Here is a 19,609-nt window from a genome sequence, read left to right as displayed (position 1 = left end):
GATTTCCTGGAGCATGTTCTGAAAAATATCTTTAAGCATTTGAAAACGCTGGGAGAATTGTTGTAGCAATCTCCCAAAAAAAAAAACCTGAAAGGTTCTCTGGACTGTGAAGTTCTCTAGAATTTTAGAAGAAATTCCGAACAGAAACCTATGGAATTGTCGCGTAATAGTATCTCAAAGTTTCTCTGGAACATTCAGAATCTTGCACCTGAATCCTCGGCAACCAGAATAAGGCTTGCATTAAAATAGTGACTAAGCCTTTAAAAAGATACCTACCACCCGACCTGTAAGATTGGTGTAATCCCAAATAATTTCATTCCCTTGTTTTTCTATTTACATATTGGGACTCTGTACCACAAAAAAAAAAACGCGTTTTAGTGTCGAAGCATTATACAAGAAAATGTGGTTTATTCAACATTTACGAATAGAATACAGGTATAAAACTGTTACATTGATATTTAGACAAAGGAAAATTGATTAAGCATATATACTCTACGGAAGATTTAAGGATGTGAATGCAGCATAAAAGAAAATGACTTATGCTTATTCTACGATTAGAGAGAGACATGAGACAGGTCTGAAATGAGGTAGTTCGACTCGTATGAGTCTCCAGACGTTTTAACTCACTCCAGTCGGGTGTTCTTCGATAAAGGAGAGTTACCTTAACACACTCCATTCGTAGAATAAGTTCAATTTTTCATTAAAGCTTGTTCTGACAAGGTAGATTAGTGTTCCTAGTTCCTACTTCACAAGCATATCTGCCTTTCCATCATCCGACCCCCGCTATCATCATGACCACTATTCATTATCCTTCTTCTCCTCTTCACTCTTGACTTCTTCCGATTTCTCACCCCCTTCTTCGGCCGTTTCATCCTCCGACTTGACATCTAACACGCCCTTGTTACCATCCGGCACCCACATACCGGAATCTATGCAACGTTTCAAATGGTAGCGAGCTTCTTCCTCTGGCAATTTGCTCATCGCCTCCTGAAGCATACCGATGTCGCGCGTCTCGAAGCACTTCTGCAACACTTCGGGAAGCGATTCGAACACTTCCACTGGATCTAGACCTCCGGGGCCCAAGCGAGCCTTTCGCTCCTCCTCCTCCTGCTCCTCGATTGCTTTCTGTAGCTTCTCCTGAGCCCGCTTCCGGATGCGCTCCTTGAACGATTCGATTTCCGCCTGGAACTGATTTTTGTACTCCGCTTCTGCCACTTGTATGCGCTGGAAAAATGATTCCAAGCAGGCACGGGGATCTACGTCTAACTGAAATTGGAAAATTAACATTTTTAGCTATATGTGAAAACAATAGAAATATTAGTAGTAGAACGCTAATGGCGCAGTTGTCACAAAACTGATGTTGGTAACACGAACAGCAGCGACATTAGCATTCTTAGGTTAATGCTTCTACTGTGAAAACCAAGTTCAAGTTTAAAACAGCAACTGGGCTTTTGGCATCTAAGTGTCTAAAAGAGGAACTTCAGCAATCTTATGGCTGAAAAAAAGAGACTGAACACTCCTACTAATTTGAATAAGGAATCCTCAGATAATCTGACCATACATCTCTAAGAATTTATTTTAAGATTGCTCGTAATATTCGCCAAGTTTGCTCTATGTATTTTTTATGATTTTTTTCAGAAATTTCAACTTGGATACTGAAGCTATCCCTAGGTGAAATTTCTGAAGAAGCTTCATGAGATATTTCAGATCGAATTAATTGAGGAATTCATATAAAAGCTCCTAATATTTTTTTTTTGAATAATCCCTGGGGAGGTAGGAAGCGTGAATATATACTTAAAGGAATTCATAAAAATGTTGAAATGATAACCGAAAACATCGACGCATGAAGGAATACTATAGAATTTCATGGAACTGAAAAAGCTTTAGACGAATAACGTCATAAACTCTAGAGCAATCCTTTGGAACATCTTAAAAAGTAAAAACTGAAGAAATCCATGGAAAATTATCTTAAGGAAATCCTGAAATATGGATTCACTCGAGGTAGCAGCGTTAGAGTGCGCAAGAGTTTTCTGAAGCAAATTCTAGAGAAATTCCTAAAGGAATTTCTGAACGAATTCCTGGAAGAAATTTTAAAGGGATTCATTGAAGAGCCTCGCAAGTATTTCGAAAGCAATTTCTGGAGTAAATACTATTAAAGGAGATCACGAAGCTTCCCTTCAAGAAATATGAGTATAAATTCCTTTAGAACCTGTGGAATAGTCGCGTAGTCTCCGAAGATTGTTCCGGAGGTACTCGACTTTTGAATCAGAATATAATGGAAGCATGAAATGGGAAAAAGTGACTTTAGATACCATATTGCTTAAAAAGAGACTTTAGAGACCTTCCATCAAAAATACACTTTTTAGGGACCTGCATTGAAATAGTGACCAAGTCTCAAAAAAGAGCCCTACTATCAGGCCATCAGTAATTTTGTGCCTACCTGTTTGGCAATGTCCAAAATATACTGCATACAGATGCACTGGTGAGCGACGTGTGCCATCAGCTCGTGCTTTTCCTGCATCTCCAACTCAATGCACCAGATAACCAAATAGTTCGCCGTATCCTCACAAACCAGCTTGTGATTGTCGCGCAAATACTTTTTGGAATCTTCATATTTTCTCAGCATTCCGTACTGTTTCAGTTGCTTCTCGTTTGCCTTGATGAACTCCTTCAAGTTCATTTCCTTTTGATCTTCTGTCAATTCCTGCTTCCTATTGATGGCGCTCTTGTTAATGACGGTCTTCTGGAAACCTTCCTTGCTAATGGTGTCCACATTCCACGGTTGAAGCTTATCCTTCTTCTTCCACTCATCTTCCTCCAGTCGCATCCTAGCCTGTTCCTTTTCCAGCTCATCCATACTCTTCTTCAGCTCGTCCAAATTTCCATCGCTCTTCTTCAGCTTCTCCTGGACTTCCTTCAACTTCCTCTCAGTAATCCGTTTCTTCTCATCCAACTTCTCCTTCTCCCGTTTGTGTTCCTCCATTCGTTCGATACGAGCCTGGTGCCGCCAGCGGAACAACGAAGGCGTATCAATATTCGGATGAGTGTCATCCTCATCGTCCGAAATCTGCAGACAGCGGAAGAATAACAAAACATGACGTATTTTTCTAGCATCAAAAAATTCCGGCCACTTACCTCGATGTCCTTCCACTTGCTGTAATCGACCATGGTTAGAACACTTTCCGCTACGACTTGCACTACCGATAACGCACTATTTCACGAAGATTTCAAGCGATTCGAACAAGATTTTGCCGAGAGAACTGCTCAGATGTTGTCCTGTTTGTAAAAATCTTTCTAGAATGTTACAACACACGCAGCAGCCACCAGCCAGTTGACGGATGAAGTTTCGTTTCCCGGGGCCGGGGGAGAAAAATAACAAAACGCCTCACCACACACACGTTGAAATAAAACCACTCAGGGGTGTACACATCCGCTTCCATGGAAGATCTTGCAAGATTGCGTACGGCGAGTTTAGTTATTTATTAGGACCAAACAATAAATAAATACAATTTGATTTACGTGTTTGATTTTCATTTTTATATGGACAATAATTCAAATATAAAAAGCTTATGTTTCTGAAGAAATAAATAAATACAAACATACCTACTCAAATTGTGTAAGTTTTTTTTTTCGTGCAGCGCCGTGGTGAGAAGTGTGTCAAAACATTGGTGGTGAGTTTTTGCAAGCATAAGTAGTGCAGGGATGTATTCAGGGCATCTGTAAAGCAAGCTGTCGAGCTCCCAATTGGGTCCTAAAATTTTTAATGGAATCTTGTTTTTATTTAACAACACGAAAGAACATGTTACTGTAACTACTTTAGCATTTTTTCCCGTTCAAATAACGGCTATATCATGTTTAAACTTTAAAGCCTGATTTGCTGCTGAACAGGAATCGCTGAAGAAATTTTTCGCTGATTCCTTGCAGAAATTTTCTACGACTCCCATTTGAACTGACAGTTCTTTTCAATTGCGTACTGCGATCAGAAAAAAGCGCATTCTTGATCGATTCCTTGCAGAAATTTCATCATCATCATCATCATCATCATCAAGATAGGCCTAGAAATTGCTTGTCAGCAGCGAATCAGGCTTAATTGAAAAGTTGGGTCCATACATGAACCTTGACACTTTTGATCATGTTTGACATTCGCTTAGTCGACAAAAACACCACAGGGGTTTAGTTTTAACACTGGGGTTGTTCCTAACTGACATTTCGGAAGGGACACGGAAAACAAAATACACCCAAATTTTGAGTTAAAGCCAAGGGGTGTGACAAAATCTAAATAACATGAAAATTTTTTTTAGACTTAAACCAACGAAAAACATTAAAAAATTGAGTTAACATGTTTTTTTGGCCTAAACTTAAGCGTTTGGCACTAAAATTGGGACAGGGCTTTAGGACCCTATTCCGGCTGAGGGGTGACTTCCGGTTTGCAAGCCACCCGACGGCACAGACAAACAGACGTCACACTCTCATCATTGTCCATCGACCACCTTTTTAACGGTCGATTAAAAAATATGGTAGATGGCCAATCCGCCACCCGCAGCGCTCGCATAATTTTTGTTCGCGTTTGACGTTTACACACTACCGCCATCTGTTGGCCCGTCGGCCAAACACACTAATTTTAGCATTGGGCGTACATGTCCTCGTGACTATGATTTTGATCGAGATTTGTTTTATGTGTTACGTCTGTTTGTCTGTGCCGATAGCTCAAAACCGACGGTTTGTTATGATTGATACTACTCGACTCGAGTTCCGTTACGCGTTATTATACTCCGCTCTTGGCTGGTAGAGTGCCGAAGTTGTCCCAGCGATTCCGGTTGTAGGATGGCTCCCAGTTCACTGGCGTTCCGACGGTGGATCTTTCCTAATCCGACGAAGATTTCCCAGGCGGCGGAAGATCTCCCGAACCGATTAGGCAGATACCGAGATCGGTCCTGCGATTCCGGAAGAACGGAGCTACCGATTCACAGGCGCCCGACGATCATTTGCCGGTTCTACTGCGCAATCTACTCAGCTAGTCCCCGACGGTGTTTTGCGATCTACTAAGCTAGTCGTCGGTGAAGGATCTAGCCTACTCCGACTCAATGGTGGCCGGTTTGGTGCCGAGATCAGTCCTGCGATCCCGGTGGAGGAAGGCTCCGGTCCGTCCACAGGTGCCCCGACTATTGATACTACGTGACGCTCAAACTACTCGGCCTAGTCTCCGACAGACGATCTAGCCTACTCCGATCGCGGCTCGAAGCCCTCTGATCTTCACACCATTTATGTTGCAGCGACGACATGATATGCGTTATCGCTCTGTTCACCACGATGTTGTCGGTGTTTGAGTCTCCGTAGCTGCTTCCGAGCATTTTGGTCCACGCACTTTCGCGTATCTTGGGCAGTCAACAACTACATGTTGCGCTGTCTCCTCGATGATTGGGCAGTGTGGCGACTTTGCGTGCCCGAATCTATGAAGATACTTTCTGAAACATCCATGACCTGATAGGAACTGTGTCAGGTAGAAGTTCACCTCTCCATGCTTCCTATTCATCCACGTCGACAGGTTTAGGATGAGCCGGTGGATCTATCTTCCTTTCTCCGCGCACTCCCACTCGTGCTGCCACCTAGCCATAGATCCGACTCTGGCCGTCTTCCGTACGTTTCTCAGGTCTTTTCGTTGGTACCACTCGATATCCTCAGGGATCATAGTGCCTTGTTTCAAGCAGAGACTCCATACCTCAGTATCGGTGGACGGTGACGAGACGTTAGTTAGCAGATGCCTCGTACTGCTGCTTGGACCGCCTAAGTTTGGCATGATTCTCCCTATTGTGTTAATTACCTTCTCGGCCTTTTCGGATGCGTAATCAACGTGGCTGTTAAAATTCAGCCAATCTCGATTATTACTCCCAGATGCTTCAATACGCACTTCGGAGCAATCGCATACCTTCCAACGTTGACCTCCATCTGATGAACCGCCTTGCAGTTGCTGACTAACAGTACCTCTGTTTTGTGGTGAGCTATCTGCAGTTTGACTCCGCTCATCCAGCCCTCGATTCCATCAATTGTTTCCATCACATCACGGCGCAGTTTCGTTCTCCTTTGTGCCGCTTTTAAAGCACTAGTCCATCATCAGGACCGATGCCAGTAAGGTCTTAATTATGGTATACTGGCTGCATACATACCCGGACTGAATCACGGAATACTATATTGGATCCGCTAACTGACAAGTTGTTCGAAAGGAAGGCGATACTAATTGCAGGAGACTGCAATGCCTGGGTTGTGATGTGGGGCAGCAGAGTGACCAACGCAAGAGGATATATCCTGCAGGAAGCCTTAACGAAGCTAGATGTATAATTGTGCAACGAATACTCCGTTAGCACATTTCATTGACGCTACGTTTTGTAGTCCTGCATAGTCGACAAAGAGTGTGTGACCATCACGCGATTCGCTATCGCATCGGTCAACGGAATCGGAAATTACTAGCGAGCGGAAGTGGAAGACAAAAGCCTTCAACAAGGAACTATTCGTTGAGACACTTCGTCAAGACGGCGATAACGAGAATAAAGACGCCAAGATAGCCGTAGCGGTAAACGCGCAGCTATTCAGCAAGACCAAGCTGAGGGTCGTGGGTTCGAATCCCATCGGTCGAGGATCTTTTCGGGTTGGAAATTATCTCGACTTCCCAGGGCATAGAGTATCTTCGTACCCGCCAAACGATATACACATGCAAAAATGGTCATTGGCATAGTAAGCTCTCAGTTAATAACTGTGGAAGTGCTCATAAGAACACTAAGCTGAGAAGCAGGCTCTGTCCCAGTGGGGACGTAACGCCAGAAAGAAGAAGAAGAAGAAGACGCCAAATGGACCAGTGCAAAAGTTCACCCGTTGACGTTTGAGCGGTGCCGTGTTATTTACGTGACCATGGCAACGAGTGAATTCGGCACCGCCCAAACGTCAAATTAATGAACTCGTGCATTGATCCATAGCTAACACAAAGGATGGTAACGGCTTGCAACACAACTATGCCGCGAAAACTGGAGCCGAGGAACAAACGGCGGCCAGCTCACTGGTGGAATAGCATGCTTTATGCTTTGCGCTGCTTGTCTCAGAAGCCTGCCAGAGCCAGAGAGCAGGGACGTAAATGAAGAGAAGGGAGCGAAGGACGGCTTTTCAAGAAGCTAGGACTGCACTGAAACGGGAGATCAAGCTTAGTAAATCTAATTGCTATAAGGAGCTGTGTCGAGGTGCAGACACCAATCCGTGGCGTAATGCGTATCGAGTCGTTATGGCAAAACTCAAAGGCCCTTCGACGTCAGCTGAGATGTGCCCAGACAAGCTGAAGTTGATCGTGAAGGGTCTCTTCCCGAAGCAAGATCCAACGTCCTGCCCACCACCGCCAAACGGTGAAGACGCATATGGAATCGCTGAGGACCGGCAAGTGTCTGACGATGAGCTTGTAGAAGCTACGAAACGACTAAAATCTAAGAAAGCCCTTGATCCAGATGGAATACCGAACGTAGCGCTTGAAGCTGCCATCCTGGCATATCCGGACATGTTCTGGAAGGTGTTGCAGAAGTGTCTTGATGAAGGTAACTTTCCAAGAATCATCCTTAACAGGCTAACGAAGTGTAGGGTAACCAATATATTTTGGATCCCTATATGTTTTGGACCCCCTGGTCCATTTTCTTGCAAATTTCCAAGTTTAATTCGAAAGACCAACTCAATTCGCATGCCATATAGAAATATAGGACTATTCCGTACTTGCATCAATCGTTTGTACATAGAAAATGTGTTTGTTTTATCTGAAATTAATTAAATTTAATCGGTTTATCCATACAACCGTTACAACACGTTACACACAGAAATTAAAGCCGTCAGAAATTTTTCAAATGTAAACAAAAACTTTTTTTAAATTTCAGGACTAAAAGCGTAGAATTTCTTCGGTTTTCCATTGTCAATCGATTGATTAGACTATGGGCAAGCATATTATACAACCAGTGTCGTGGACTTTGTCGCCAAACGATAAAAAACACCGGGGGTATATATTTTGGCAAATGGACTTTGAGGGTCCAAAATGTATTGGTGTGTCCAAAATAATGAATAGCAGTACATCACAATTCAATTATTTTCGACATTTTCTTGATCCTATATGACCATTTGGGCCTTTTTATCTTGTAAAGGAAGTTTTTCTCTACATTTTGGCATGTTCTTTGACTTGGTTACGCTGTACAATTGATTAATTGGGACAAAAAACTAAAATCACTTCCTTAGGGGGTCCAAAATGCGACCGTTACCCTAAATTCTCTAGTTTTTGGTGTCAAGGTGTTATTTTCTTAGTTGTTCATGCTCTACATGCAACTTTCTCTTGCGAAGTAGCTAATAAAAAGAGTACAAGCCGTTTTCTGTAAACGGATCAAATCTTGACGTTTCAAAACAAACCGGGCAGTATGCCCCTCCCGTAGAAAAAGTTACGCAGCGTTGTAGAAATGTTTCCAAGGAGAATTTCACCACTTGCTAAACTTAAGGGTGCAGGATCCGTCATTGATTTCGGAATTTTCAAAAGCAGTTTTTCGTTCAAAATCGATAAAATTGACAGGAAAATGCGTTCACTGAATTTTATTCTCCAATCGAAACACAGTGAACACATTTTTATCGAATAATTTTTAGTTTTGAACAGAAAAACTGCTTTTGAAGCTTCGATGATGACGATGATTACGATGACGGAGCGTTGATCGTTAAAAGGGTCCATTAGCAGTCGTCTTCCGGTAAAATTTTTTGTAATAAATACAATAGTAATGGATGGGCTTCATTTACCACGATGCTTGCCTATCGGACATGTTGTCTAATGTCTATACGATATTTTTTGTATTTCTCTTGGTTGTTTATACTTCCCAAAGATCTTATATACGGAAAATCATTTTTTCGAGGATATTTAAGATATGTAATCATATTTACGTGTTAAAGAAGCCTCACTCCCTTGAAAATGAAGTGGGGCGTATTGCCCGATTGGGGCGCATTATACCAATTTACCCTACTCGATTGTGGTGAAGCAGAAACGAAGAGGTGACTGACTGACTGACTGACTGACTGATTTCGTATTTCCAACATTCGTTGGGACTTGACTTTTGTGTAAGAGTCAGAGGTTAATCCAGAATCGTTAGTTTTGCCTCAATGCTATAGCATTAGCATTATGAGCATCAAAGATAATAATATCACCCTGGATTCCTTTTCAGGCTGATTCAGGTGCGCTACCGTCTTTCAATTTCGCTTTAGGTATATGAATGGAATATCACATAAACGTTTCATCCCTCCACCAAACAGAAATCCACTCGACAACTCAATTCTGCGATCACTACAACAGTAGCACAAACAGTGCCAACCTCTGCACTACTGAAGTGCAGAAAAAGAATTTACAACCCATAATTATGTGATCTCGCGCATACCTCTCTAGCCGACGACGTTTGCTTCAAAGCTAGAAGGTGTCAGCATCGAAGGAGGGCCCAAGCGCGATCTCTTGATGATATTTGGACTTGGCAGATTTTGCGTTTGATTGCATTAATTTCACGTTACAGATAATGGCTGGAAATGATACATTCATCACCCACAAAGCGAATGACGATTGGCCGTTCGTAGAGCTCGACACGAGGTTCGACTCTTTACCCTCCACGATACTGCGCGCCGGTGTGCAGCAGTGCAACTGAAATCAGTTCCAACTACCCTAAATGATCAGTGATCGCGCGGGGAGCAAAGTTCCATTGCACAGTGCTCCAAAGCTGGCCAAAAGGAAAAAAATGATGTTCCACATTCTTCCACAGATGTTTTTTCTGGCTTTCTTCAGTACTGAATAGCAAAAAATCGATTTTTTACATTATGTGAGCTGTATTTACTTTTTTTTTTCAAATTTTGTGGATGTTGTTCGATCTGACTGAATATCATCCTCTGTCTCTGTACTAAACCTCTGTACCTTAAAAGCTATGCTTCTATGATTTCAAAATATGTCTTTTTTGCATAGCTTCAGCCAAATGTAACAGAAATAATCGATTTTTTTATCAATGAATAAGGATTTTCTGAAGATTTGACCAACATTTATATGGAGTGCGGCCACTGTGCATCGGTAAGGTAGGTATGCATGTTGGGCAATGAGAGGTTTCGTCCCCTGGGGGGAATTGCGAAGGAGAATAAAGCGCATAATTTCGACGTCAGATCAAACTCACAGCCTCCAACCGGCCGTTTTCTCTATAAAGCCGGTGCACACGATCTTGGCGCACTTCGATTTGCCCGTTGAACCATTGAGTGGCATCGCAGTGCAGGTTGCCAGGCAGAGACAGCCCTCCGGTCGGTGCAAACTTGATTAATTAGTGTTACGGCGGAGTGATTATAAAAATTAATTAAATTAAGATAAAAAAATGCATTTGAAAGACCCGCACACATCGACGGAATCGGAAATTAAAATTAAAACGTAGCTCACTTTTTTCACAAAAGCATCGTCATAAACGGTCACTTGACGTATGATGCATTGAGGTTGATGGAGAAAGGGACGGACAGTTCTGGATTTAGAGTGACCAGAGAAATAACTAAAGTTTTGCTGTTAGGTGACGCTGGAGAAGTGATCACACATCGTTGTCGCACACCACGAAAGTAGATGATTTTGTCGACCCCATCAGTTCATTACATAACTAGGGTGATAAGAAAACTTGAAGTCCACAGTTTGCCTGGTCACCCTTCTCAACACATTTATCATCCCAGAGTGTTGGCGTTCGTTGGTCGTAGCAGCCGGCGTTTTGTGTTCGGTTCGAACAAATTGACGCATTTTGTCGGTTTCAATTGTAATTCACAGCCTACTTAGCGCTCGCTCACTACTGCCAAAGTGTGAAGATTACGCAAATGGAAATCGGATCGTAAAAATGGTCAAGTGCATTCGGGATTTGCCGGCGAAGTGGGTCCACTTGATTTGACTTGTCGAAGCCGTCGTTGTCATTGTCGTTGGCAGGCAACTGTGGATTTGAGTGGCACAACTAGGCAACCGATAAACATTCCAGATGGAAGTTTGAAATTTATTGCTCCATTCCGATATGTTGACGCTAACCAGATTAAATAATTAACAAATCTCGCCTAACTATTTAAAAGGATCTATATAACATTGAGAGATTATCTCAGTGTCGCTCTTTTTCGATTATAAGACTATATACTATTTTTTCGTGAACCTTTTCACTATATATCAAATGACAAGGACATCGACAAAAGCGGAGGTTAATGTGGCTCAGCTATTGTTTAAAGACAAAGTAAACAAAAACAGCCTCTGAATGTTAGGTAGGTCCTTTTGAAAAGTTACACGAGTAGTCACTACACTAAAAGCTCCAGTTAGGTAAATTTCATGAACGTAATTCAATTCACAACTGCGGTTCAAGGGATCATCAAAGTAGTCATGAAAACCAACTATTACTATGGTTCTAAAACTCGATATCGTTATACGGAATACCAAGATATGGGGAGATAACTGTATGTCAATCTTCTTTTACGGAAAAACGGTAACAACGATCACGCTAAAAATGTGTTGTAAGTACGCAGGAATTCGGTGATGACTGTACTGAGCCCACCTAAAACGTTCTACTCACCACTTGGTTCCATCCGCTTCGGCAGTTATGGCAATGTAATAAACCATTCTAGGAATAACGATGTCGGGTCCCACTTCCAGCTGCCTCAAGTGACGATGTGACGTCATCGATCGATCATTGTTCAGTGCGCCGTTTGTACATACCTTATACATGGGGCCCGCGGTAAATCTGCGGTTGTGCTAAATCAATAATGAAGGGGCCGTCGTCGATGCATTAGACATTGGACATCAATTGCACCGGGCTATATGGGCCGTCAATGACCGAATCGGTTGATTCATGCGACGTCGGTGAAACTACAGGCTTATCAGTGCGTAAAATAGTTTGCACAAAAATGCAGTCAATCATGTGTTGCTACGAAATTGAATGAATTATGTTGAAATATTTGAACTGAATAAAAGGTGCATTTTAAAAGAATCTGTACTTCATCTCAATTATTGTCTTCAATAATGAACTGTTTAATTTCAAACGAATAACTGTTCCAAAATAGTTCTCTTTGCAATTTCTCATCGTAATAAACGTTTTTTTTATCACGATAATCTGTCATGAAACGGCCTACTTGTCTGAAATGAATTACGCAGTGTTATAATGACTATTACGTAACGCCTTTTTTACGCAATTGTTTTAGGTTGTGTAATGAATTATTACACAATTATTTTCAAACATTGCAAAATAAAGGCGAATGATTTCTGATACCCTCAAGTGATCGTCTAAGAAATTGAAAAAAAAAAATGTTGAACTCATCTCGTTGCGGAACTGAATCATTCGTCGTAATTATCCAAATCTGGAAGCCTCGTTGTATAAATGAACGACTCGTGATGTAATAATCATCATTCTACAAACTGATGCATAAACTACTATTTTACAACAAGTTGCAAAATGAAGATTTTTTCAGCACCTGTTGTACTGTATTGATTTTTTTCGTTAGGAAAAGTAAATTATTATGTAGTTCATCGTCTGCTGGGTAGTGCTGGTGACAAAAATTAAAGTGATTTGCAACTGCCCTACCAACGATGAACAATTGGTGAGCTCGTTTCATGCTTCTATTTCAAATAAGATATATATGTAAACACAGATCTTTTTGTGACAACTGTTTCAATGTTACGTTTATGTATTTACCAGAAAACATTGATTAGTTCGTCACTACAAGTGTCGTGTTATACATAACAAATATAAATAAACGTACCTATGCTTTCGATACTAAGAGTGTCGATTTTTTTTTAGATACTGATAGAGGGCTATCTATTGAAACTGTATGATGTAACATGTGAATCCTTCTTAATAAAAGAAGCCTCTTCTTGTGACAATCATGGAGATGCAGAGGCATACTTGGTCTCTAATAATGATAGATATCACAAATATTACTGTCTTTACCTAACAATCGTAACATGAAAACACAACACACATGTCTGTTGTTGTATTTACAAAATCTTTGAATAGTTTGTTACCATAGGTTAGTCTTCATCTGAATCAATAGATGATTTAGGTTAATGAGGTTACATGAATCACATCACTTACCAAGGTGGATTCAGATTTTGTAGCTTCTGTACTCCTTCCCGAAACAACCATGAATATACTCGGTCTTTAGTTAGAATGGATGCCACACTAACATTCTTCCCTTCCCGATGACCTAAGGACGTGGCCGGCGTCGTTATTGACTCTATTATGTTTGGAATTCTCGAAATTGTACACTGAAGATGTACTGCTCCTACTACTCTGTTGATTCCTTGTGTAATTTGTACGATCATCTATGCTCATGCTCAATCCGTAACCATTTGAATACATTTTCATTTTTTCAATTGCTGATCCAGCATGGATTCCGGTATGTATCCTTCGCAATATTCACGGTTTTTAGTGGTTCAGTGGTACCTAGGCTATTCTGAGTTGCGTTATCTCAATACATCAAAAAAGTCGTTATCAATTCCAGCCTGGATTAAGGGTTTGCATTAAGGTGAAGACTAATCTGGAGAAACGATCATCAGTTTAAGCTGAAAACTTAATCAATTGGTCACCACCAACATGAGACCAATCGATCAAATTTTCAGGTTAAACGGATCTTTGGTTCTCCAGCTTTGTGCTCTTGATAATTCGAAGTTAGGCTTCGTTGCATCTTCACCTTAAGAATATATTTCCATTAAGGTCGCACGGGACGTCATCATAATCACCCTATCCATTTCAAGAAGTAAATCCCAAGAACCACTCCATATATCGATGCGAAAAATGTATCACTATGATTCTACAGTGACTCAATTTCATTTTCGTACGGGGCACTGTTTTCATATCAAGTTGGTATAAAACTATTAAATGCTGCATGGACTTCGAAATACTTTACCAATAACAAATGTCATAGGTGTCATCTATTGTTTGGCAATGACAAACTGTATTCATTTGCTTAAATCTTTGGAATAATGGAAAAGTATTGAGATTGTGTCTATAATTGACCCAATGGCATATTCGTACACCTAACAAAAAAGAAATATACAGCATTCAAAACTAATTTTTAATGGACTAGATGATTACTTAAGCTCTTCGTTGTGTTGTTCACAGCCCTGTCGTCGTAAAAATTGAGCTTCTTAGTCGTCCCTTCTTGAGGGTGAGGAGGGGGTCGTTGCAATAGCCCAGAGGGTGCTTCTATAAGGCGTTAATTATGTCGCCTTATAAGAAATTTCACAAATATTTTAATATGTAGAAATCACAAATATCACAAGTACTTTAATATAAATTGCAAACAAACTAAAGCCAATATAAGTTTGATATGTAAATTCCCCACAACATGTACGACTTCTATGCATGTGTCAATGTTATATGGAAGGTCCTAAATTATCGAATATCCTCCATGTTAGGGCAGGACAAGCGCCTTCTCGAGAGTTCACTGTCTTTTGTGTTAACGGGCTAGATTAGAACATGCTTATTTCACTTTTGGCATTCAGTGTAAAATTTGACACTGCCAAGAGTGATTTTAAATATAAATTTTAATTTTCATGCATCTGGATATGTATATTACAAACTATATGTAAAAAATATAAAATTATTTAGAATTATCCCACGAACAAAATAAAAAGCCTGCTCGATCTTTTTTCTTGTGACGTAACGTTTCTCCAAGGACAAGGACAGAGCCAAGTTTTCGCGGGGTTTGTGCATAGATTCATCTTGAAATTAAACTCACTTTAAATCAATCCTCTATCAGCAGCATCATTTTTCATCACAAAAAGTTGTTTGAACTACGATAACTTCTTTGTTTTTCGATATTTTTGTACCATTTTTTACAAGTTCTCTTCTACTTTTATAAAATGCGTTAATTTTAAGCATTGATCGACTTGTTCCGGAGATATTTCAAATTCCACTGATTGACGACTAAAAATAAATCACTTAAATATCTCAAATTACAAAATTTATCTCATGTTCGGCATTTCGCAAAAGTTAATTGAAAAAAGGTAATTGATGAAAAAGTTTTCGAACAATGACCATTTATGTTTCTGGTATTATTCTGGCCGTATAAAGCTCTTAAGGGGACAGGATCCGTAATTGATTTTGGAATTTTCAAAAGCAGTTTTTTTTGTTCAAAACCAGTAAAAAATACAAGAGAATGTGTTCACTGTATTCTATTCTCTAACCGGAACACAGTGCACACATTTTCATCGAAATATTTTTTGATTTGAACAGAAAAACTGCTTTTGAAGTTTCGATGATGACGATGATGACGATGATTACGATGACGGAACGTAAAAAGTTAAAAAATCAAAAACATAATAAGGTATTTATTTTAATTCTAAAAGAAGACAAGGCTATAGAATGATCGGGCACATTGATTTCAACCATTTTTTTTACCTTTAACGCTCACAGTGCAATCGAAAAACTTAGAATAATCTGCATTTTTATATAATTAAACATCAAATTCAACAACACCTTTGTCACACTGAAAATGTCAATTATTTGCAATTAATCGTAGTAGCCGAGGTCACAATGGACCAATGCACGCGTTCACTCGTTGACGTTTGAGCGGTGCTGTGTTATTTATGTGACCATGGAAACGAGTGAATTCGGCACCGCTCAAACGTCAAATTAGTGGACTCGTGCATTGGTCCATGGGCTTCACTCGACGTTTCAGCTGTGCCATGCATGCGTGAAAAAAATAAGAACAAGTAATAACATGTATTTTATGGTAAAAAGCAAATAATAATAGAGAGTAAAATATATTTCACTTGAAAAAAAAACTGTTTTCTGTCTACGAGATGTAAAACTTTGAAAAATAATGGAATCGTTCAGGCGGGCTTCGATCCCACGTCTCCCAATATGCTAGACTGGCGTTATCTAACTACCAACTACGAGATCGAAGCCCACCAGAACGATTCCATTATTTTTCACAGTTTAACATCTCAATTTGTCTAAATTGACTTTTGTATTTACGAACTTCAGTTTTTTTTTATTCAAAAACACCGTCGGCTGTTTTAAACCGTAATAGACATGACAACCCTAGTTGCGTAATATTTCGTTTTTTAAACACAATTCCTCTCACGTTTTAAGCATTAAGTGTTTGTACCTGCAAAAGTGAACATTTGTTTTGAAATCACTGATACATGAGAAAAAGACCTAGTAAATCCTCAGGGATTTGAATTCTAAACTTGTAACCAACTCAGTTATTGGGTCACCAAGTGGCTCGGTAGCTTAGTTGGTAAAGCGCTCGTCTAGCAAACAAGAGTCCTGGGTTCAAATCCCAGCCGAGCACGTGGATTTTTTTCATAATTTCACCCATAATTTGTCCATCTTTACCACGCGTAATGAGTTGATTAATTTAATAACCATGCGGGTTGGATTACCAAACAGCTCAATATAAGTGTCAGTTCCTCAAAAGTGGTTTTGATAAAAATATACTATTTTTTCAATGGAATAGGTAAGGAATTCTTCGTCATAGTTATTTAGATTTAGGATATATAAAATACTATATTATTACTATTGATTGCACTGTGAGCATAAGTACAAAATGTCAACAAGCTATTTAAGGTCAAAATACGAAGCTGGTTTATATGAATGTGCCCTGTGAGACCCGATTATTATATTGCCATGCAGCTTTAGCTGAAATAATGAAACAATTGTGGGCTTCGTGGCCAAATGCTTAGTGTTACCAAGCATTTAGTCGCATCGCGTCAAGAAGTGTGTGTTCGATTCCGGCTTGAGTCCGGAAAACTTTTCATCAGGAATGTATTCCGACTGGGCTTGCTTCCTTCCGAGGACAAATCATTGGACGTGCCGATGTCCTAAAAACAGAGTATATGATGCAGAGCTACTTGGGCACTTCCATGATTCACTTTGGCATGGGGGTTTTTATCGGTCGAATTGCTAAAAACTTTGCAATGAGCAGCACTTCAATACGACGCATATTGTGGCCAAATATGAGCCCAGTAGCTTTTGAAAAAAAAACCCACTGCCGAAATAAATCTAAAAAAAGCCAAGAATAGGATCCGGCTCCCTACTAAGTATGGCTGCCGAAAATTGGCGATTCAGGATAAACTTTGATAGGAAAATGGTCGAAAATAATATAAATTCTACCATATATGTTCTAGGATATTTCTCTTAGTCTGTTATGCTCAAAAACGATTGTTATGGTTTAAACTGACATACTTCATCCGGAACGAACTCACTTGTATAATAAATATATTATTTGGAATACAATAAACGCTAACTACAATTGATCTATATTGCATCGGCGTTGATACAGATTCAAAATATTTATTGATTTTTTACAAGTCGTTAAGATCTACTTCATCCATGTGGTCTAAGGTTCAATTATTGCAGAGTGTTGATAAAGCTTGGAATTTTCAATTAATGTCCTACAGGGCGTTGAGATGTTCCTAATCTATATAGGGTAAGAACAAATTACTACAGGGCGTTGATATTGCTCAATTGATGTCCTTCGAGGCGTAAAAATGACTTACATGAGACAAGATCAACTATTTCAGGGCGTTAATATGGCTGAAACTTACGATTGATGTCATACAGGGCGTTAAGTTTCACCTGATCGGCATAGGATAAGGTCAAATAAATCCAAGGCGTTGTAAAAGCATTGAATTACCAATTGATACCCTTCAGGGCGCTAAGATACACCTGCTCTACGTAGAAAAGGTCAAATTACTCCAGGATATTAATACACCTTGATAATTGCTATTAATGTCATACAGGGCGTTAAGATATACCTGAATTACATAATATAAATTCAAATCACTGCAGGGCATTGATGCAGCTAGCAAATTTCGATTGATTTCCAACAGAGCGTAAATACGCCCAGATCTCGCAAAGATCAATGTGTCAAAGAGTCAAATTACTTCAGGTAGTTGATAAAGTTTGATCGATTGATGTCATACAAAGCGTTAAGATGGCATAAAAATGCATCAGATCGATATAGGATAAGATCAATTTACTCCCAGGGCGCTGATACAGTTTATAATTTTAGATAGTACAGGGCGTTGAGATGCATCTGATCAACTTAAAGAAAGGTCAAATTACTCCAGGCGTTGATATTGCTTGAATCATTCAATTTATGTCAAACAGCGTTAAGATGCAGCTGATCTATATGAGACGAGGTCAAATTGCTCCAAGGCATCAATACAGCTTGGAATGTTTAATCGATACGGGGCATTAAGGTGCACCTGATGTACGTAAGACACTGTCAAATAAGTCTAGGGCGTTCACTCCAGGACTGTAAAAAGCTTGAATTTTTAAATGATGTCCTACCGGGCGTTAACATGCAACAGATATATGTGTACGAAAACGACACTTTCCGCACGCGAAGAAAGCACTAGGCAAGTTATACTGATTCAAAACACTTCACTTTATTGCACTACTTTAAACTTACACTTTACACTTTTCACTTTACTTATCACTTGCACTTCACTTTTCGAATTTGAAAATATAACTGACTTTCAGCCGCGCACATCACGCGTATTTATATCCCGCACCACATGTTCTAGAAACGCGTAGAACATTTCCGCTGTTTCCAGGCGCAAATGATGACGACGATGACGGCGATGATGATTGATGATGCATGTGTATGCTGGACTGGCGACGGTCACTCACTGCGATGCGCTCGGTCACTCACTGGAAGGCGCTCAGTGAGTGTAGAGCTTGACAGATGTGCGATGCTGCTGCTGTTGTTGTTATTGCTTCCAACCGTGTGTGAGGGGAACTTTATACCCTTTGCGCAGTCTATCCGTGTGTTATGTGGGGTGATGGTGATTTCTAGGGGAATGCCGTTCAAACTGCTTCTTCTTTCTAAACATACCGCCGGCCTTGAAGGCTCGCCTTCAACAATCTGAGTCTGGATCGGGCAAGGGGCATATCTTCGAAACTGATCGTGTATATTCTCCAGTTGATGTTTTAACTGTGACAACTCTTATGCGTTGATCAGCTCCTGGGTGTACCTTGATGATGCGCGCTAAAGCCCATCCTTCCGGTGGTAAATTGTCCTCCTTTAAGAGCACAAGCATTCCAGTGCTTAAATCTGCCGATGAAGATTTCCATTTTGTTCGTTGCTGAAGATGATGAAGGTATTCATTTGACCACCGCTTCCAAAATTTTTGCTTGAGCTGCTGAATTGTTTGCCATCGTGTCAAACGGTTCATTGATAATGAAGTCAAATTGGGTTCTACATTGGATGTAAGCCGGTCTCCGATCAAAAAATGCGCTGGGGTTAGTGGCATTAAGTCCTCAATGTCGTCAGAGACAGGAGCTAATGGTCTTGAATTTAGGATTGATTCAATTTGTACTAGAAGTGTGTTGAGTTCCTCATAGGTAAACACCATTGCTCCACATGTCTTCTTGAGCAAATTTTTGACCGATTTGACTCCTGCTTCCCAAAGACCCCCAAAATTTGGTGACCGAGGGGGTATGAAGTGCCAAATAATTCCTGCTTCGGCTAGTTTCTTGGAAAAATGTTCACCGTTCGACTCGAACATTCGTTTCAACTCTCTCAGCTCAGAATTTGCTCCGACGAAATTTGTAGCATTATCACTGAAGAATTC

General features: G+C 40.2%; 1 protein-coding gene, 1 long non-coding RNA gene and 1 other non-coding gene across 4 annotated transcripts; 2 read left to right on the top strand and 1 right to left on the bottom strand.

The window, feature by feature from the left end:
- Positions 1-372: 372 nt before the first annotated feature.
- LOC5572845 (hsp90 co-chaperone Cdc37) lies at positions 373-18,470 on the bottom strand. Of its 2 annotated transcripts, XM_021850020.1 has the most exons (5): positions 18,324-18,470; positions 3,604-3,751; positions 3,136-3,447; positions 2,441-3,067; positions 373-1,266 (listed from the first exon to the last, which is right to left on the bottom strand). In XM_021850020.1, exons 3-5 carry the CDS (start codon positions 3,166-3,168, stop codon positions 799-801), a joined length of 1,128 nt encoding a protein of 375 aa, XP_021705712.1. In that variant the 5' UTR covers positions 3,169-3,447; positions 3,604-3,751; positions 18,324-18,470; the 3' UTR covers positions 373-798. The 2 variants fall into 2 exon arrangements, with proteins under 2 accessions (XP_021705712.1, XP_001660603.1); XM_001660553.2 differs by lacking the exons at positions 3,604-3,751; positions 18,324-18,470 and having other exon boundaries at positions 3,136-3,463.
- LOC110677946 lies at positions 11,247-12,011 on the top strand. The gene is made up of 2 exons (XR_002501317.1): positions 11,247-11,538; positions 11,650-12,011. It is a non-coding gene; the product is annotated as an uncharacterized LOC110677946 (long non-coding RNA).
- On the top strand, positions 16,249-16,320 carry Trnaa-agc. The gene has a single exon. It is a non-coding gene; the product is annotated as a tRNA-Ala (tRNA).
- Positions 18,471-19,609: the final 1,139 nt, after the last annotated feature.

The sequence above is a fragment of the Aedes aegypti genome, chromosome 3, assembly GCF_002204515.2.
Source record: "Aedes aegypti strain LVP_AGWG chromosome 3, AaegL5.0 Primary Assembly, whole genome shotgun sequence".
Lineage (NCBI taxonomy): Eukaryota > Metazoa > Arthropoda > Insecta > Diptera > Culicidae > Aedes > Aedes aegypti.
The sequence above is the reverse complement of the archived record's forward strand: the minus strand, read 5'-3'. Positions and strand labels throughout refer to the sequence as shown.

Coding starts and splice junctions, on each gene's coding strand:
- LOC5572845 (XM_021850020.1), bottom strand. CDS start 3,168: ATGGTCGATTACAGCAAGTGGAAGGACATCGAG. Junction 3,068..3,135: donor GCAAGTGGAAGGACATCGAG/GTAAGTGGCCGG, acceptor CGCTGTCTGCAG/ATTTCGGACGATGAGGATGA. Junction 1,267..2,440: donor TTTTGGACATTGCCAAACAG/GTAGGCACAAAA, acceptor TTCCAATTTCAG/TTAGACGTAGATCCCCGTGC.